General features: G+C 46.4%; 1 protein-coding gene across 1 annotated transcript in view; it reads left to right on the top strand.

Annotated features, from left to right (window-relative positions):
* Positions 1-300: 300 nt before the first annotated feature.
* Positions 301-21,654, top strand: part of TUBGCP5 (tubulin gamma complex component 5) — a 463,823-nt gene continuing 442,469 nt past the window's right edge. The window contains exon 1 of the mRNA XM_078658229.1: positions 301-581. Coding sequence (XP_078514355.1) covers positions 442-581 — 140 coding nt within the window. The 5' untranslated portion in view covers positions 301-441. The remainder of the gene's footprint in view (positions 582-21,654) is intronic.

Raw genomic sequence — 21,654 nt, 5'->3', positions numbered from 1 at the left:
ATAAAATTACAAAGACATGCGTGTAAGTGGAAACACTGCTTACAGGCAAATGTTTTGCATAGTAATAGCAAAATGATAACCCATGCAGGAGCAGAAATAGACTTTTAGCTTGAAAATCAATTAAAACTTTGCAAAATGGCCTCCAAAATAATCCACAACAGATTCTTTACTAAACGTTTTAGGTTCTTATCTTCCGATTGTTTCCTGGTCCTTCTTCTATTTCCACCATCATCAAAGTTTGGGCGGAGCTTTCAGCACACTCGGAGTGAATGTATCAAAAACAGAGTGAATCTTCCGGGGCAGTCGATGTAGCTGTCGAATGGGCGTGGTTTTCTTAGAGGGCGTGTCTGTCCATGCTCGGGATGATGGCGGGATGTAGCTGGTTATCGGCACCCTGGTTACCTTGGTGAAGGCGTTGGGTGACTACAGCTCCCCCCAGCCATGGCGCACTGGACCGACTACGAGAAGGACCAGGATCAAAACGTACGGTCACTCGTGGAGAAAGTGTGCGGGCTCGGTGAAGAATCCTCGAACGACGAGAACTACAAACGCGCCTTAGAGTTCGCCTGGTCGCACTTCAGGTCTGTTTGTATATCTGTCAGCTGTCAACGGAAGCGCGGAATTGTAGTCCTTCGGAAAGTGCTTGCTGATAGCAGCCATCCGTTTAATTTTAGAAGGAGCCCTGCTCGGTTTATAGCTGTCTGTGCAGATCATCCTTAGGACGTGCAGGTGTCTCTAGCATGAACAATTGACTTTTTTTGTTTTTAATGATGGCTTACAAACATGCGACAATGTATTCTGGCAGATAAGTCTCTTAAAGTTTTTTTTTTATAATGTCAAAATAATATTTTTTGTGATATATAAGTTTTGGACTTTGAGATTCTACTGTTTTCCCTGAACAAGGTGTAGTGCAATCTATAAACTATGAAACATTGGATTTTTTTTTATAGCCAACTTTAAAGTTTGGTTAAATGTCAACAGTGTGATACATGTATTTCGCATTGTGAGAAATCCTGAGGTTAACCTAATCCAAGTATCATTATGCATAATAACAGATGGGTCAAGTTAAATTCTTGGAATTAGGAATGATAAGTGAATAAAGAAGAGACAGCACTGTGATCGCGGCAGTAACATTTGTCTACCGTAATGTACATACAATCCTATTCTAAACCTGTAAAATATTCCCCACACTCAACTAGACATCTCATCTATACATTCTCTTTCATTGTACCTCGTAGATATAGATGCTGACTGTGTTTAGTAGCATCCCTAAGGATCTGAAACGTTGCGGTAAACAAATCATGGTTTGATTGTACAATCATACATACATTGATGCGTTCTTAAGGGCTCCCCATCGGGGTTTCAAAGCTGCTCAACAGTGCTGGAGCTGCCCAGGTGTGTAATTGTGGTCTGGTGCTCTCCACCAGGTACAGAAATTAGGTATCAGTAATGTCTTGAGCTTTAAAAAGTCCTAATAAAGCGTCCCACTCCAATGCTATTGGATTTTTCCCCAGACCCCATTACTCCTCTCTGCTTAAAGATTTACTTTCTGCCAGACTCCACCTCTCTACTTCCTCCCTCCAGTGGGTTACTGTGCGCGCAGTTGCGGATTGCCACCGCCTGGCTTTGGGTCTGCGATACAGTCCCAATATGCAGGCATCCAAAGCATGCCATGATAGTGACGCCAAATCTATGTCCAGTAGAAAGTTAAAGCCACATTGACAATAAATCTGTTCTGGATTTAGTTAATTTGTCACAATCCGGATACTTTTTGAAATATCTTGTGTTGTTGAAAAGCCTTCTGCAAATATTTTAGTGTAGCCTTCAATTTCAAAGGTTAGCGATGGTGAGATCACTTTGGTGGCTGGTGCACTTGCTAGAGAGCTCGATGTGCTGTCTAGTCACAGGTTTGACTCATGATAAAATAACATGGAGGGTTAATGAATCCGCTGCAAACCACAAGAAGTAGCATGACAGTATCTGATTAGTATTTTATAGAGATAGCCCAGTGGGTTACATCTTTTGCCGCTGACATCCCTGTGATAACTGTCGTTCATATGTTACAACCCTTATAATATAGCATACTGAGTTATGAACTGATATTAAGGAGCTGTATGCAGACTGCGAAGCATATGTTTAGAACATTATTGGTTTGTCTCAATTTTTCGTTATACTGCGTTTTTTAAAAAGGGTTCTCTCTGGGTAGTAAGAAAGACTTATTAGTGCAGGCAACCCAGCCATTGTGTTCTGTTGGGCCCAATCACCTTTTAAATCCTGACTGTGTTTCTCCAGACGAAGTGCTGTAAACTTGTAATGCCTGCCAGTAAAGATTATATGTGACTTATAAACCTTGTTACCTTCATAGACTTATGTAGCATTTCCTGCATATTGACTTAAACAATTGTATGAATTGTTGCCTATTTTTAATGTCTGTGACATGTAAAGTTCTCTGACACCTTACACTAGGATGAATAGGGTTAAAAAAGCAATTGCATTAAAGAATAAACTATTGGAGTGCTTAATAAGTGGTCATTAATGTAATTAATAAACAACCAACGTGGACAAACCCACTGTAAGAGGACGGCTCACTTGTATGTGAGTGCCAGGAAACCCTTTGGTTTGTTAAAAGACCCCTCACCCACCAACCTAGTTGGTAGCATGCTTCATCATTGGGGTCCCAACCGGGTGGCCGATTTATAGCGGAGCTTGGGTTGTGCGATATGTGAAGGAAGTGGTGAGAGTTAAAATGATCTTTACTAATTGACAACACACCCGCTAAGGTGTGTTGTGGGATGGGTGGTGTCTGTATACCCACGGGTAAAAAACACTGGCTACATGTTGCTAGTAGCTTATAGCAGGACCCAGAAGGGGCGCCCGTCTGTAGTCACACATTCGTCAAGACGGAGCACCCGCCGAAGGCACCTATTCCGGTCTCCTCGTGGTCCTGAACTGATATTAAGGAGCTGTATTCAGACTGCGGAGCATACTTTTAGAACCTTATTGGGTTTTCTCAATTTTTTGTTATCCTAGGTTTTTTAGGTCTCGCCTAAGCCATCCCGTAGGGATGGTGGGCGAGATTGTAGTAAGGCTTTCGGAAAGTCTACCCAAACTGCGGCTCGCGTAGAGATCATGTGAGCCAGGCGTGTGCACATCGCCAGCCACATCCCACACCATTTGTCTGCTCCTCAGCATCAGACTTCAAAGGAAGCCGCTCCGCCGCCCCCTCCGCTCAGTGCCAGAGCTTGTTTTGCTGAGCAGCGCTGCCTCACTAAAGTGTCTAAGCCGCTCCCCAGCCACCCAATGCTGCTCCCCGCCCCCCACCACGCAATGCCGAGAGCTTGTTGCGTCCAAAACCTTAAAATTAACCTCTGATGCAGTTTTGCGCCTTGAAACCCATAGCACCCTAAATAGGCACCTAATATCACCCCTTCAAACATTTTCCCACCGATCGAGGTACCCCGGCATTCTAACATCACAATGAACAATTTCGGAGAAATAAACAATTGTTGCATTTAAATAAAATCAATCACAGCGTTAAGAAAAGCAATGAAGAAGCGAGTGGGGAGCCAGTGGGGAGTACGTTTTTCTACTTACAATCATAAGTAAATGTTTAAGCTTCGTGCTGGACCTTATATAATGCATGCTTATTAGTGCAGTCTACAAGAAGTACTTCTGCCCCCTCACACCACAAATCTCCCACCTCCCCTCACCCCCCACTAAAAAAAAAGCTAGCTGATACTAGCACTGTCCTGTGGTGATTTCACACCCCTTACTGGACATCAGCTATGTGTTATGATATTGTGTGACATATGGTGGCACCGAGTTGGCAGGTCTGGGAGTACTGTTATTGAAATGCATGAGGGCATGTTTTACTTCTCAAAAGTACTGTCAATCACCACTCTGTAATGATCAATTATTTATCTTCTACAAGCAATATTTTTTGCTACTATTTTTACCAGCATTGAGAAAGTCAATAGAGCTGGCTTTAATGTGATAAACAGCTGTAAACAACTATAAAGAGCTTTTACAAAGTATTGTGTTTACATCCTTGTAACATTAAAGCCAGCTCTACTGGCTTTTCCAATGCTTTTTATAAATGGTTCTCATGTAGAGACTAGTATTTTTAAGGCACATTTGCAGTGAATCACAGGCTCGTACCTGGTTCCCCAGCTTCAAACTCTGCTGCTCTGACCATTAAGCCACATCCTCTTGGGCATCAAACCCCTGAACATGCAGGGGCGCGCACCATGTTATCCTGGCCAGACTTCAGACAGATACCACATGACCCTGTTTCTTAAAGCAATTCGGCTCTTTTCCAAAACACGATCTGTTCTTTATCGGTTGTGGTGAAGCGATAGCAGACATGCGCAAAGGGCACTTGACTCCACTATTTTCCCTTTGGCTACCAAATTGTCCACCGTGATTCTTTGTGGGGTACCAGTACCACTTTATCGCGTGTTCTCGGCGAATACGTAGTTTGAGGAGATACAGACTTTTTTTGCAGTTTTGTATTGTGCGAACTCGACTCCAAGGTATCGGAGTGCTTTGCATGAGCACAAGTTGCATTACAGAGGGACACAGTATATATTTAGGTCTTGACTACAGCATTGCTTTAACAATGCTTGTTTTAAAAGGGTTCTTTCTGGGTAGTAATAAAGACTTATTAGTGCAGGCAACCCAGCCATTGTGTTCTATAGTGCACAATCACCTTTTAAATCCTGACTTTGTGTTTCTCCAGACGAAGTGCTGTTAACTTTTAATGCCTGCTGGTATAGATTATATGTGACCCTTAAACCTTGTTACCTTCATAGACTTATGTAGCATTTCCTGCATATTGAGTTAAACAATTGTATGATTTGTTGCCTCTTTTTAATGTCTGTGACATGTGAAGTTCTCTGATACCATACACTAGGATGAATAGGGCTAAACAAGACATTAAATTAAAGAATAAACTATTTTAGTGCTTAATAAATGGTCATTAATGTAATTAATCATAGACCGATGCATCTGAAATTCTTGCAGTGCATGCATAGCTCTTACATACAGGTGAGGTAAAAGTCAAAAACCTCTTGCACTGTAGCTAGCACCAAGCCAAGATAAAACGCAAAGAAAGGGAGTGCAGATGTCCCCTTAAGTGAGACATTTCTGTTACCCTCTGCTGGAAGTTAAAATAAGAAACCTCTTCACCCCCTGCAGGAGCTGGTTTGAAAGTCGAAGTGTGGGTACTGTTGTAAATGTCCTGGTTCTCTGGTGAATGTGTCATGGTGTCAGCAAATTACAGCGGACAAAGTCAGCATACTTCATTGGGGCCAGTCTGGATTCTGGAGCCTGTTCAATAATAACAGCTGGATCTGAAACTAGGTGTAATGAGTTAGGGCACAGTAGAGCAAGTTAGGAGTAGAAGGGTTCTCTAAGAAAAAAGGAGCTTTGTAAAGAGATATCTCTGTATGTACTGGTATTTATATAGCACACATCCAGCCAGAAATCAACCGAGCTCTACTTGGAGGGGGAAATGGAAGCATATCTACAAAATTGTGTACATCAAGCGGGGATTTCGCAAGTTTAATTCACACATTTAGGCACAGGTAGATTAAGTGATTTTTGCTGAATGATACTATGTTGCGCCAATTCTTGGATTACAACCAGAGCCACCAGGTTCCAAAGTCAATGGCTGTTTTACAGAGCTAAATGGGAGAGACACCATAGCTGAAAGCTACTAGTTGTTTTAATATTTAACTGTTTACAGGTAAACACTTGAAAAATAAGCAGCCAGAGATGGGACAAGGATTTAATTTAGAATACTTTCAGTGTCTGCTCCTGAAAGGAGTCTGACTAAAGAACACAAGACCGCTTCTGGTGATCTTGGCTGGTCTTCCAGGCATTGTATGGCTCTCCTGGTCTCACAGACTGCATTTGTGTAGTCAGGGATTAAATCTGGTGGGTTCATGTCAGGTCTCAGTCCAGGCAGTAATTAAAAATTTACTTTGAAATGGATCTCTGCCAGGCTCTGATATATTTGTCTCTAACTTTAAAGGTAAAACATTGATCAATTTGTTAAGATGACTGTAAACCTCAGGCACTGGCGTGCCCCTCTTTTACCCACACATGAGGAATGGCTCACAGAAATGTTCAAGACAGCCGCGCACGAGTGGATCATTTATAGTTTGCAGTATAAGGCGGAGACCGTCCTTCACGTTTGGGCGCCATTCCAGCTTTCTCATACCGTACAATACCTATGTGGACACCCCCTAATTTTATTTGTCACTTTCCCTGCTACCATATGGTGGCTATGTCCATGGCTCCACAATACTTAGCCTGTTCCCTTTTAGCCACTGCCAAACCCAAGTTGCATAATAATAATTTCATACCTGGGAGATTTCAATCATTGGGGAAACCCAAAAGCTTGTATTTAGGATCTTCTGGTATAGGTGTCTCTAGTATTGTGCTGAGTTCCTGAATTATCTTTTGCCAGAATAAATGAACAACTGGGCACGTCCATAGTGTGCAAATGAAGCCCCCCCCCCCACCCAACTCCCCATGCAACGAAGACACTCCGCAGAAGCTGCTCTGCCCATTCTTTGGAGGCGGGCACTATCATAATAAGTCCTTTGGAGGATTTTGAACTGTATGAAATGCAGCCTAGATTTAATTGCGACCTCTCGAGGGCGAGGGAGCATTAACGCTGCTTCAAGTGCAGGTTCTCTATTTCTGTAGTTCTGAAATTTAGCAGGTCGTCAGTTATGTTATTGTTGATGGTTTTGTGTTTCACCCATTAAGAGTCTACCTTCTAGAAGAGCATATTCTGGGAGATCAGTTGGAATATTCTCTGCTTTCCATGCAAGGAATAGCTGTAGGATTAACATTGGCTGTCATGGATTTAGAATTCCATTTGTTGGGATGAGAAAGGTATCAAGGCTCCCTCTTCAAGCAAACACCCCACCCTAGAGATACCAATATGGTCCCAGGCCGTGTACCCCTTCAATTTCCCTATTTCTTTAAGATTTTGTCCCACCCATAGCAGAGTTTCTCGGTGATCTTCCGGTTCAATTCGATATAAATGGTGGCCTTATGCCACGCTTCAATTGTCACATAGGTAGTTCATTATAAGCCTCTCGTTCTTTTTCCCCTGTAGAGATAGTGGACGTATGAGTGTGCTTGGAATTGTGTTTTTTCCAAGGCGTAGGTAGGGTGATTACCCTCTACATGTCCCCAATCATTATTGCCATTAAATGGGATGCCCAATAATAAGCTTTGATATCTTGAAGGGCAATTCCCCCGTTATAGGAATTTTACGCCCGAAAAGCTATTCTTGGGTGCTTGTCATTCCACATAGTTTTTCGAAGTGCCCTATGAATTTTGAGAAATATATGATCTGGCATTCTACAATATTCATTTTGCAGGGCATATACGAATGTAGGCAGAGTTATCATTTTGAACATTGCTGCTCTACCCATTAGTGCATTGGGACGTTTCTTCCAGCGATTGGTGTCTACATGAATGTCAGTCAATACTGTGTTGACATTATGCTCTATGCACTTCTCATTATTGAATGTGGGTTAAATCCCTAAGTACTTAAATCCCTCTCTATGCACACTGAGCCCCCAGGAATGCCAGTCAGGCTAGTATATCTTCCAAGGGGGTAGCGAACTGATTTGTCCCAGTTTATTGTATAGGCAGAATGGGCCCCATATTGTTCAAAGGCGTGGAGAAACTCGGAGGTCGGCCTAAACAAGTATAACAGGATATCGTCTCATACAATAAAAAAAATTATTTCTTCTGGGATCGGAGTAAATGAGTATCACTATTAATCATAGATGATCCAATATAAGAACACCAGTGCCCTCATGCTTTCTTTCGCGGAGATCATTGGATTCTTCTTGCATTCTTCTAAGGCAATTTAGCATAACCTTGAGTCATATGTCTACCACCACCATAATATAGTAACAACATAGCCTTTTTCCTGTGCTGCTTTTCCTCTTCTGACAAGGAATCTCTAAATGCCCCAACTTGCATAGGTTCTTCTTGAGGCAGCAGGCCCACAGTTTACTCTGATCGACCAGATGAAGATTATTTGAATACATTTAAATAATTTCCTTAGAGCTGCCTTCTTTCTTTTCGTGTTTCTTAAAATCTGTATTAGAAGAATTTTAGAAAAACCCCAATGAAAAAAAATCAATTAAGTTCTTTCACCCCAGGTCAACTCAGCTGCTAATTTATTAAATAGAGTGAAGTTAATGAATACATACATTCATCCTGGCTAAATATACAGTGCCTTCTAAAGAGCTACTCCAAGCCAGGAAATTAAGATATGTAACGTGTTTCCAAACAGGCATCCCAGGTCGTTACTAAAGGAGTTGTCTAGGCAATTGTAGATCCAGTAAGGCAACATATCAAGTAACAACCTTTGTTTGACCTTGATAAAACTGTGCGGGGTGAAAAGCAAAATGCACCATAAAAAATCATTTTTTATTTCACAAGTTGCTGAGCAACAACGTGGGTCACTTACATGAACTATTGAATATCTATAGACAGAAATAAAGGACTGCTTCAACACAAAAGCCTTAGGGGGTAAATTTAGTAAATCCTGTACTAGATTGATTAATTGCCTCATCAGACCTAAAAATGCATTGCAGCAATCTGTTGAGGACTTGACTGCGATGGTCTGTAAGGATTTGAGTGTGATTGCTGAAGCAACAGGCGACTTTGCCCATTACTCTTCATGACCCCTGCAGAGAATAGTTAATATGAAAGATATCTGGTGCTTCCCTGGGTTCTAGTTTGGAGGAAAGAGCCACAAAGGGCAAAAAACATCCTTGGCAATTCCGTAGTTCTTGTTTGAAGGTGAAGATGAATGTAGAAATAAATAGCAAGGCACCAGTCTCTCCCTGATATTAGGCAAGAGTGAAGTAAAGATGTTCAGCAGTAGATCCAAAGGTAGATGCTAACTGTATGAATCAAACATCTGGGACAAAAATGGTAGCAATAGGGTGGTGAAGGGACTTAAAATAAGGTAACAAATATGTTGCAAGGCATCAATCGCTAATCAATGCCTGCTGATGTTTGATTCATGCAGGAACTGACATTACAGAAAAGGAAAGAAGTACTCTGATAGACATTGTTGCAAAATCATTTATATAACAATGTTACACTTAAAAAAAAAAAAGTCTCATGCGGGAAAAGTGCCATTTCATTTGATAATCACCAACTTCGGTTATACCTCTTATTCTGTCCAGAAATTATTTTATTCTTTGTTTTCCAGACAGAACAATAGTTATCCCGAATCAGCCTACACGTGTTTCGGGGGTTTTGCAGTCTCTGTTTTCAGGGCAGTATAAACAAAGAACAAATTTCAATTATTCTTTTATCAAACTGTGGTATCCAAGATATAATCAGGTCTACATAATGAACATTAAAAAAATTAACGTTCTGTTGATGCAAGCTGATAACAGTCATTGTAGGAGAGTAGGGTCTGCTTTCCTATGGTCACCCCACTTTTTGCTTCACTGGTTTTCGACTTAATGTGGCTGTGGGCCTGCTAATCAGACCCACAGCCCAGCTGCTCTATCTCTAAATTCACTACAATGTACTTTAGGTACATTACCAATTGGATCCTGGGTCACCTTATGAGCCCCTGTACAGTGTACCATACGTACCCAGGGCATAGGTGCATCCAAGGCCGACCAGGGGCTGCAGCATATCTTTTCCCACCCCTGGCTGGCCATTCAAATTGACACAACTGGCTGATCACTCAGCTGGGGCAAGGTGGTGTAATCACCCCTTGCTTAGAAATAGTATCCCTATATCTAACCTTATATCTGGACACATATACTTCTGTAAGTCACTCCTATGGCAGGCCTTAACAATCCTGAAGGCAGAGTGCGTGGTTTTATGTGAGATGGTGCTCTAGCATGAACTGAGCCTGTCTGCAGCTTTCAGACCCATGTCCTTATAGCTGTTCTAGGATATTGCCATACCATATAAATTCTTAAGTGCATTATGAACCTCCCGGTTAAATGCTAACTATGGTTTGGCTTTATCAAAACGTGTCGAGTAAGGTGTCATACAATTTGGAATACTACCCCCTCGCCAGTCCTGGTAACTGGGGTAGCATTCCACCCTTCTAGAGGTACTAGACATGTTGTTCCTACTATTCCCGGTTAAAGTTAACCAGAGCCTCAGCATCACAAAATGGATGCTGCTGCCACAGACACAAGTCTGACCTCCTGTTGCTGGGAGTCATTCCAGCGAGGGAGGCTTGGACAGTAGGTTTCTGCCTTGGGAGGTGCTAGCACCACCCCAGACACGACTTTGTGTATTGGGACAGGGAGGGCTGAAAGTATTGAGACACTGCCTGGGGCACACAAGGTGTCCCATGCATAGTCCAGTTCAAACCGGAGCTGGGGCTTCCCTGCCCCAGCTCTGGCGCGAAACTGGACAAAGGGAAAGGGGTGTAACCGCCCCCTTCCCTGGTCCCACCCATAGGAGGGACCTAGCAGGTAATCCAGCCCGTAAGATTCGTATATAGGTAGGAGCCGAGTCTAGAGACTTTAGATTATCCTGACTGAAACACTGAAATGAAACTCTGGACCTTCATCACTCTACTTTGGAAGAAGACGACTGAAGAATCTCCCTTGTGGTCAAGGAGTGACCACCCTGCACAAGCAGGCACCATCCAGCGATCGACGACTTGCTTTGCCGCCGCCTCCTGCCAGAGCCTGACAAGAACTGGATTCCCAGACAATCAACAGCCCGATCCACAGTCCCTGCAAAGCTGAGACCCGTGGAGGCGACGAGAGACGTGGGACCGGCCATCTTGAAAAGTCTGCGACCTGCTAACTGTGCAGCCCCCGAGGCCTCCTCGAAGCTGTGCATTGGGGATTGAGAAGCCCCAACCCCCGAGCAGCATCTGCACCAAAGATCAGCCCTGCACACTCCACGAGTTCTGTGTGGGGCCCTTTTGCATTTTCCTGCTCGACGTGTCTGCCCGGTCACTTGCCCGTTGGCTAGTGGCCATCTTGGCGACGATCTTTTGAAACTACACCGCTGGTCTGGTTGCTCCAGACTGGCCCTTGCTTCCCTCAAAAGAAGCAGCCCCTCAGACCTTGCTGGTCTGAGTAAGAAGCCTACATCGATTCCTGCGTGGGTTGCCTTTGCCAAGGCTTGTTGACTCCAATCTTGTAGCCGACACCGCCGACAGCGAGAGCCTTCGTGGGACAGTCTGTGCCTGCCTCCTGGTCGTCGTCGACGCCTCCTGGTCCACGTGGCTGCAGAGATAAGCTTCCCATCAGCACCTGATTGCAACGCGACATCACCTGGTTCCATCCTGGTCACTGGCTAGTGATCCAGACTCTGTCCCCTCTGCTTTCAGGTCCTCTACATCTTCGATCCACCCTTGGATCCACCCGGACTCTTCTCTTCTGGCCGCCTGCAGCATCTTTTCTCCAAGGCTCCATAGATCTCCACGACAAAACCCGACACACTTTGGGGCCTATGCACCCGCTTCCTGTGGGTTAGGTAACGCGAGTACTATGGTGCTCCTGTAAAGGTTTACACTCCTAGTGTCCTAGTTTCAAGTGGTTAAGTTCTAGTCCTGTCGGAAGACTCCCAAACCTTTAACTTTTACGCACTCATTGACTTCTATGTGTGAACGCGTGTGCCTTTAGACACTGCACACGCATCCCGTGGGCCTCCTGCTCCCTAACCATTGTTAGTCTAGTGTAGCCCCAGCGATTCCCAAGGCTCTAGGCCTTACCATTGTTCGTGACGTGGTACTTTTACCACTTTTTTAATATATGGTTTAGCGGGCTACCCGGCCCTATCCATAATTGTGCAACTTTTGTCTATTCTATTAAGTTACTTGTTTTGCGCTTGTGCTTCTGTGCTCATAAAGAGTTCAGGGGTTTGTTTAGAAATAAATACATATATATTTTGAATATATATTCTGTGTGGTGTCCTTTCATTTGGTATTAAAGGGATTGCATATGGTAAAACAGCTGGCTTCACATGCCCTCTTGAGTTTAGCCTAAGACTGCTTTGTCCATGCTACCCCTAGGGTAGCTGGTCTAAAAGGTTGACTTTACAACCATCACCATAAGGGTTGTTTGGACTGGTGCAAGGTGCTCACTAGAATAGTGAACATCATATACCAGGCCAACTTCTCACATTGGTGTGCAGCGGTTGGGATTTGAGCTCGCTGTTGTTTTACCAATTGTAATCTTTGCAATATCATTTGAAAGATCATACAGGTACCTATAGGTACATATAAAACAAGTCTAGAATACTTAAGGTCTACTGAACTTAGTTGCTGTAGAGCAAAGGGCTTAGCACACCCTGACTACAACTACTAGAGAGGTTTATTAGGTAAACACTTAGTGTAGGTAGTTGCATCACATCCACCTCACTAGAGAATGTCTGGCACAGGAGAGCCCAGTGGACTCCAACCTGTGGAGAGTAACCCTCCCAAGGTACCCTCCAGATTTTCTATCCTCAGTTTCAAGGAACTGAGGCACTTGTGTAGAACAAGAAAGCTGAAACAAGGGTCTAACCCTACACTTCAGCACCTCCTAGAGCTCTTAGATGAGTCTGGAGCTCTAAAGGCCTCTGGTGTAGACCCTACAGGGAATGCAGCGAAGGGCCTACCCTCTTCAGAAGATGCCGCTGACCCCCCTGTTGTAGATGAGGAAGATGATGAGGATGAGGTTGGGGATGAGTCTGATGAAGAGGATGGTAGCCAGGTCCAGGTCAGGAGACTTAGTCAGGCTAACTTAAGCCAATGTGGAGCTAAGAATGGGACAGCCCCATTCAGGCCTCCAAGTGGGCTTCACCAGATGTATAGGAGAGGGAGATCTCAATCAGGAGATTCTCATCACTCCAATGCTTCTAGGGGTTATCAGAGGGGAATGACATCTCCTCAGATGAGAGAATACCAGGCTAGGATGAGGGAAGTCAATCTCAGAATTGAGAGAGAGGAACTTGCCCTAGCCAAAGAGAAACTTGCCTTTGACAGAGAAAGGAAGTTAGGTGGGCAAGAGCCCACTGGTGGCAGCAGTATCCCTAAGAATAAAGACAGGTCCTATGACAATAGACACCTGAGTAAGATTGTGCCCCCCTACAAGATAGGGGATGACATCCATAAATGGATAACTGCTTTGGGCTTTGGAGAGGGCCTGCAAAGTACAGCAGGTACCCCAAAGTCAGTGGGCAGCAATCTTGTGGCCCTCCTTTTCTGAAAAAGGTAGAGATAAGCTCCTCACAGTTAGTGATGATGCTAACAATTACACTGTCCTGAAGAGTGCTCTGATTGAAGGGTTTGGCTTAACCACTGAACAGTACAGGTTGATGTTCAGAGACACCCAGAAGACACAGACTCCGGCCTGGACTGATTTTGTTGATTGTGCCACTAAGGCTCTGAAAGGGTGGCTGTTGGGAAGTAAAGTTAAGGACTATACAGGATTGTATAGTTTGATCATGAGAGAGCAAATCCTTAATAATTGTCAGAACCAGTTGTTGCACCAACACCTGATTGACTCAGATCTGATCTCCCCCCAAGAATTGGGTAAGAAGGCGGACAAATGGGTCAGAACCAGGGTTAAGCAGAAAAATCAGGGCCAAGGTGGTGATCAGAAAAAGGCAGACCAGAAGGGTGGGGAGCAGAAACAAAAAGACCAGAAGTCTTCTCCAGGGCCCTAAAAGACCAATGAGGGGGGGTCCCAAACTTACAAGAAAAAGAAGAAAGATGGCCAAAGGAAACCTTGGTGTAATGTATGTAAATCCACTAGTCACTGGACCAGTGATTGCACCAAGAAAGATTCAGCCCCTACCACTGCTGCCCCTAAGGCAACTGCACCCCCTAGTACAGCTGGCAGTGGTAGTAATCAATCCAAGGGTATAGTAGGGGTAACCCTGGGAACTGAGGTGGATTCTGGCCTAGTCAGAATACCAACTCAGGCTGTTCTAGTTTGTGATGTGGACATGGCTATGTCCTCTACTGTGAGTCCCAGTACTCTGGGCAAGTACAGACAGACACCTTTGATAAATGATAAAGTGGCTCAGGCCTACAGGGACACATGTGCCAGTGTCACAATGGTGACCCCTAGCTTTGTGGACCCTGGACAGATCATACTGGGTGACAATTACCTAGTGACCAATGTCACCACTACACATAGTGTGGCAGTTGTTAATTCCTCCTGGGGAGGGGTAACTGGACTAAAGAAAGTTGTGGTAAGTGCAGATCTCCCCGTTGAATGTCTGTTGGGCAATGACCTTGAATCCTCACAGTGGTCAGAAGTGGAGTACAGGACTGTGAGAAGTTGGCCTGATGTGCAGTGCTCACTATTCTAGTGATCACTATATATCAGTCCAAACAACCCTTATTGATGATTGGTTGTAAGTCAACCTTATAGACCAGCTATCCTAGTAGCATGGATACGAGCAGTCTAAGGCTAAGACTCTAGAGGGCGTGTTAAGCCAGCTGTTTTACCATCACATTACCCCTTGAACACCCAGTGAAAGGACACCACACAAGTGTTATGAAAATAAACAGTGTATTTATTAGAATCACAACAACCCTGTACTCTTTATGAGGACAGGGTGCTAGGCACACAACAAAACTCTTACGAAAATACTTAAGTTAGCACGTTATACACAAATGCCCGGGGGGCACGAAAAACCATATACTTTAAAAGTGGAATGCGAATTACTAGCAGGTAAGTAACAGTTCTAATAGGCTTTGGAACCGCTAGGACTTGACTAAGGAATCGTTAGATTACTACTAGGAGGCCCAGGGGACTCGGGTGCAGAGTGTGCACTCTCACGCGGGATGCGGGACAAAGTCTATGGAGGCTAGTAAAGGCAAAGTTAGTGTTCACGGGCGAACCCGACCTGGTAGGAAGAAAACGACAGTGGATCCTGACCCTAGGATAGTGAGGCTATGCTGGGACACCGAAGTGCCGAAGTTACCTAGCCCAGGGGCTGCAGCTGCATAGGTCTGAAAAGACGTCGGGGATCTCGTTGCCGGACCAGGAGCCTGGAAGGAAGAAGTTGCTGGCAGGCGACCAGTGAAGAAAAGTTCGATGGATCCAAGCCTGGATCAAGGAAGAAGAAAACCTGAAAGCAGAGGGGACCAAGTTCTTGAATCACTAGCCAGTGATTAAGTGGGCACCAGGATGGCAGCGGGCGAAGTCACCGCAGTCAGGTGAGTGGGCGCTGCTGGGCTCTGCAGTCTCTCGGACCAGGAGGCGTTGTCGGCGACCAGGATGGAGGTGCGAGCTGTCCCACGAAGGTTCTTGCTGTCGACGTCGCTGGACCCAGGATTGGGCAACAAGTCTTGGCAAATGCAAGGCCCACGCGGTGGACCTAAAATGGCGTCTTGAGTGGACCAGGAGGGTCCAGGGTACTTCTCCGATGGAGGGAAGCAAGGGCCAGTCTGGAGCAACCAGACCAGCAGCAGAAATGTCGTCGGGCGTCGTCAGGAAGGCCACAAGCCAGCGGGCTAGTAGCCAAACAACGCGGTGAGCAGTAAAAAGCAGAAGGGCCCCACGCAGATCGTGGAGATGCTGGGGGGCTGCTCTTCGGTGCTGGAGCTGCTCAGGGTGGGGGCTTCTCGGACCCCAAAGCACTCACCAGGAATTCACTCGGCGGGCTTGCTGGAAAGAAGTCGTGCAGTCTTGAAGATGGCCGGTCCCTCGAGGTCTCGTCACACCCACGAATCTCAGCGTGACTGATGATGCAGGTAGAGGTCAGAGGTGCCAGGGAAGCCGGTTCTCGTCGAGCTGGGCAGTCTTGATCCGGAGGAGAGACTTGCAGCAGACCGCAGTGTTCTTAAGATGGTGCCTGCGGATGCAGGGTGACTACTCCTTAGTCACAAGGGAGAAATCTTAGGAAGAAGTCTTGAGTTCCTTTCGTGGAAAGTAGTTTCAGGATTCAAAGATGATCTGATTTGGAAGGGGGCCAGTCTCTACCTTTATCCTGTAAAAAGGGGCTGGCACGCGACTAAGTCCTGCCCTATGGGTGGGACTAGGAGGGGGGTGGTTACACCCACTTCCTTGGCGGGCTTTTCCCCAGCACAGGGTCTGGAGTGACCCTGGAACTGGTTCCAGCCAGCCTATGCACAGTGAGCACCGGGGTGCCACGTGCAGTCACCTTCCTCTAAAGCCCTGCCTACCTACAATACACAAAACCCTGTCTGGGACGGTGCTGGCACCGCCCCTGGCAGGAAACCCTTTGTCCTTATCTCCTGCTCTGGGAGGACTCCCAGCAGCAGGAGGGCAGACTTGTGTCTCGGTGGCAGCATCCATTTTGTGGATGCTAAGGCTCTGTCTGACTTTTAACCGGGTTATAGGTTACATGCATGTCGTGTCCCTCTAGAAGGGTGGAATGCTAACCCCGTCGCCAGAATTGGCGAGGGGTTAGTATTCCAATTCGTATGACACCTTACTCGACATGTTTTGATAAAGCGATACCAGAGTTGGCACATAACCGCGAGGATTATAATGCACTTAAGAGTATATGGTATGCGATATCATGGAAACGGCTAAGGGATGGATCCCGAAAGCCGCAGACAGGCTCAGCTCATGCCAGAGCACCATCTCACACGATTCCAAGCACTCTGCCTTCAGGATTGTTAAGGCCTGCCATAGGAGTGACTGATAGGAGATCTGTGTGTCCATTTTAGGGTTAGATATAGGTATACTATATCTAAAGCAAAGGGTGAGTACACCACCTTGCCCCAGCTGTCGTGCAGCCAGTTGTGTCAGTTTTAGTTAGTCAATCCAGGGGTGGCACAATACATGCTTCAGCCCCTGGGAGACTTCTGGGTGCACCTCAGCCCTGGGTACAGGGACTTGGAGAGGGCCCAGTGCCAATTCAGTACCTGAGTACAATTTGGATAGAGAGAACAGCTAGGCTGTGGGTCTGATTAGCAGGCCCACAGCCAGGGAAAGTCGTAAACCAGTGCAGCAAAAAGCAAAAAATCTGGGTGATCATAGGATTGCAGACCCTACTCTCCTACATGGACTCATGCTGAGATGTTAGGTATATCATCACATGTCCTTGCTGTGACCAGGTCACAGGCCAAAAAGTGCCCCACTGAACAGGTCTTGGATCCTGGAACAATGGACCAAGTACCTTCCAAGAGAAAGAGCAGTAGGGTCAAGGCAGTGCCTTCCCCCTGCCTTAAAGTGAAGATCAGCCTTCACAGGAAGCTGATTTTGAGACCTCTGAGGGAACTGTCCCAGAAGAGCTTGAACCTGACCAGGTTGGGTTTCTTGGGACAGGGGGACCCTCAAGGGCAGACTTGAGGCAGGCACAGTTAGACTGTCCATCTCTTGAACCCCTCAGATAGCAAGCTGCTTCTGAGGCTGCAGGGAATGCTACAGGTACCCACAAAGTGTACTGGGATGAAGGACTCCTTTATTCTGAGGCTAGAGACCCCAAGCCTGGTGCTTCCAGGAGGTTGGCCATACCTCAGTCCTTTAGGGGTTTCCTTCTTACCTTAGCCCATGATATTCCCCTTGCAGGACACTTGGGCCAGAACAAGACTTGGGACAGGCTTGTCCCTCACTTTCACTGGCCCCATATGTCAGAAGATACAAAGGAGTTTTGTCGCTCCTGTGTAACCTGCCAAGCCAGTGGCAAAGCAGGTGGCACTACAAAGGCCCCCCTGATAACACTACCTGTGGTGGGGGTACCCTTTGAGAGAGTAGCGATAGACATTGTTGGACCAATGGATCCCCAAACAGCATCTGGGCACAGATTTATACTGGTGGTAGTGGATCATGCCACCAGGTATCCAGAGGCTATTCCCCTAAGGACCACAACAGCTCCTGTTGTGGCAAGAGCCCTCCTGGGAGTATTCTCAAGAGTGGGCTTTCCAAAGGAGGTTGTATCTGACAGAGGTGCAAACTTTATGTCAGGATACCTCACTGCAATGTGGAAAGAGTGTGGTGTAAATTACAAATTCACCACTCCCTATCATCCACAGTGTAATGAGCTTGTTGAAAGATTCAACAAGACCTTAAAGGGTATGATTAAGGGTTTACCTGAAAAGCTTAGGCGAAGATGGGACATCCTTCTACCCTGCCTTCTATTTGCTTACAGAGAGGTCCCACAGAAGGGGGTTGGCTACAGCCCTTTTGAACTTTTGTTTGGACATCCTGTAAGTGGACCCCTATGTCTAGTGAAGGAAGAATGGGAGTTATCTCTCAAAAAGCCAAAACAAGACATAGTGGACTATGTACTTGGTCTCCGCTCCAGGATGGCTGAGTACACGAAGAAGGCTTCCAAAAACCTTGAGGCTAGCCAAGAACTTCAAAAAGCTTGGCTTGACCAAAAGGCTGTGCTGACTGAGTACCAGCCAGGACAGAAGGTGTGGGTGTTTGAGCCAGTGGCCCCAGCAGCACTCCAGGACAAATGGTCTGGACCCCACACCATTGTTGAGAAAAAGGGAGCGGTCACCTACTTGGTGGACCTAGGCACTTCCAGGAGCCCCCCAGGGTGCTCCATGTCAACAGACTGAAAGCATATGTTGACAGGGCAGACATGGGCTTGCTCATGGCTACAGATGAAGGGCAGGAGGAAGAGATTGACCCTCTCCCAGACCTGTTATTTCAGAACCCTGATGATGGTTCAGTTGATGGTGTGGCCTTAGCTGGCAGCCTCACTGACCAGCAGCAACAGGACTGCAGACAAGTTCTACAGTCTTTTAGACATATGTTTTCATTGACACCTAGTCAGACTAACTGGTACACCCATGAGGTTGACACTGGTGACAGTCTGCCTGTGAAGAATAAGATCTACAGGCAACCTGACCATGTCAGGGATTGTATAAAGACTGAGGTGCAGAAAATACTGGAACTGGGCGTGATGGAGCCATCAGAGAGCCCATGGGCCAGCCCAGTAGTCCTTGTGCCAAACCCTCACACCCAAGATGGTAAGAGAGAGATGAGGTTCTGTGTAGACTACAGGGGTCTCAATGCTGTCACTAGGACAGATGCTCACCCAATTCCAAGGGCAGATGAGCTCATTGACAGATTGGCTTCTGCGAAGTTTTTGAGCACATTTGACTTGACAGCTGGCTATTGGCAAATCAGGTTAGCTGAGGAGTCTAAGGCCAAAACTGCTTTCTCAACCCCAGGAGGTCTTTATCAATTTGTGGTAATGCCCTTTGGTTTGAAGAATGCACCTGCCACTTTCCAAAGGTTGGTGAACCAAGTCCTCACTGGGTTGGATGTCTTTTGCGCAGCATATCTAGATGATATTGCTGTCTTCAGCTCCACCTGGGAGGATCACCTGATCCACCTGAAGAAGGTTTTGGAGGCCCTGCAAAAGGCAGGCCTAACTATCAAGGCACCCAGTGCCAGATAGGGCAGAGTAAGGTTGTGTACCTGGGCCACCTTGTAGGTGGGGGTCAGGTTCAACCACTGGAGAGTAAGATCCAGACCATCAAGGACTGGGCTCCTCCAACCACCCAGACACAGGTCAGAGCTTTCTTGGGCCTATCTGGGTACTACAGAAAGTTTGTTAAGAACTATGGGTCCATTGTGACCCCTCTTAATGACTTGACTTCAAAGAAGATGCCAAAAAAGGTTCAGTGGACAGTAAGCTGTCAAAAGGCATTTGATGACCTGGAGAAGGCCATGTGCTCTGCACCTAACTTAAAGAGTCCCGACTACTACAAAGAGTTTATTGTCCAAACAGATGCTTCTGAGTTGGGGATGGGAGCTGTGTTTTCACAACTTAATGTAGATGGTCAAGACCAGCCCATTGCTTTTATTAGCAGAAGGCTGACCCCTAGAGAGAAACGTTGGTCAGCCATTGAGAAGGAGGCCTTTGCTGTGGTGTGGGCCCTGTTGAGACCATACTTGTTTGGCACTCACTTCAAGATTCAGACCGACCATAAGCCCCTCTTGTGGCTAAATCAGATGAAGGGTGAAAACCCCAATCTGCTCAGGTGGTCCATTTTCCTACAGGGGATGGACTTTACAGTGGAGCACCACCCGGGGAGTTACCATGGTAATGCAGATGGTCTCTCCAGGTACGTCCACTTAGAACATGAAGACACAACTGGTCAAGGTTAGTCTAATGTCCCTGCGTTGGGGGGGGGGGGGGTTTGTGTTGGAGAGTAGGGTCTGCTTTCCTATGGTCACCCCACTTTTTGCTTTTTGCTTCACTGGTTTTCGACTTAATGTGGCTGCGGGCCTGCTAATCAGACCCACAGCCCAGCTGTTCTCTCTCTAAATTCATACCATGTACTTTAGGTACATCACCAATTGGATACTGGGTCACCTTATGAGCCCCTGTACAGTGTACCATAGGTACCCAGGGCATAGGTGCATCCAAGGCCTACCAGGGGCTGCAGCATATCTTTTGCCACCCCTGGCTGGCTATTCAAATTGCCAAAACTGGCTGATCACTCAGCTGGGGCAAGGTGGTGTAATCACCACTTGCTTAGATATAGTATCCCTATATCTAACCTTATATCTGGACACATATACTCCTATAAGTCACTCCTATGGCAGGCCTTAACAATCCTGAAGGCAGAGTGCTTGGTTTTATGTGAGATGGTGCTCTAGCATGAGCTGAGCCTGTCTGCAGCTTTCGGACCCATGTCCTTATAGCTGTTTTAGGATATTGCCATACCATATACTCTTAAGTGCATTATGAACCTCCCAGTTAAATGCTAACTATGGTTTGGCTTTATCAAAACATGTCAAGTAAGGTGTCATACAATTTGGAATACTACCCCCTCGCCAGTCCTGGTAACTGGGGTAGCATTCCACCCTTCTAGAGGTACTAGACATGTTGTTCCTACTATTCCCGGTTAAAGTTAACCAGAGCCTCCGCATCACAAAATGGATGCTGCTGCCACAGACACAAGTCTGACCTCCTGCTGCTGGGAGTCCTTCCAGCGAGGGAGGCTTGGACAATAGGTTTCCTGCCTTGGGAGGTGCTAGCACCACCCCAGACAGGACTTTGTGTATTGGGACAGGGAGGGCTGAAAGGATTGAGACACTGCCTGGGGCACACAAGGTGTCCCGTGCATAGTCCAGTTCAAACCGGTGCTGGGGCTGCCCTGTCCCAGCTCTGGTGCGAATCTGGACAAAGGGAAAGGGGTGTAACTGCCCCCTTCCCTGGTCCCACCCATAGGAGGGACCTAGCAGGTAATCCAGCCCCTAAGATTCGTATATAGGTAGGAGCTGAGACTAGAGACTTTAGATTATCCTGACTGAAACACTGAAACGAAACTCTGGACCTTCATCACTCTACTTTGGAAGAAGACGACTGAAGAATCTCCCTTGTGGTCAAGGAGTGACCACCCTGCACAAGCAGGCACCATCCAGCGATCGACGACTTGTTTGCTGCCGCCTTCCGCCAGAGCCCGAGCCCAGAGCCTGACAAGAACCGGATTCCCAGACATCCAACAGCCCGATCCACAGTCCTTGCAAAGCTGAGACCCGTGGAGGCGACGAGAGACGTGGGACCGGCCATCTTGAAAAGTCTGCGGCCTGCTAACTGTGCAGCCCCCGAGGCCTCCTCGAAGCTGTGCATTGGGGATTGAGAAGCCCCAGCCCCGAGCAGCATCTGCACCAAAGATCAGCCCTGCACACTCCACGAGTTCTGCGTGGGACCCTTTTGCATTTTCCTGCTCGATGCGTC

The sequence above is a fragment of the Lissotriton helveticus genome, chromosome 8 (genome assembly GCF_964261635.1).
Source record: "Lissotriton helveticus chromosome 8, aLisHel1.1, whole genome shotgun sequence".
Lineage (NCBI taxonomy): Eukaryota > Metazoa > Chordata > Amphibia > Caudata > Salamandridae > Lissotriton > Lissotriton helveticus.
The sequence above is the reverse complement of the archived record's forward strand: the minus strand, read 5'-3'. Positions and strand labels throughout refer to the sequence as shown.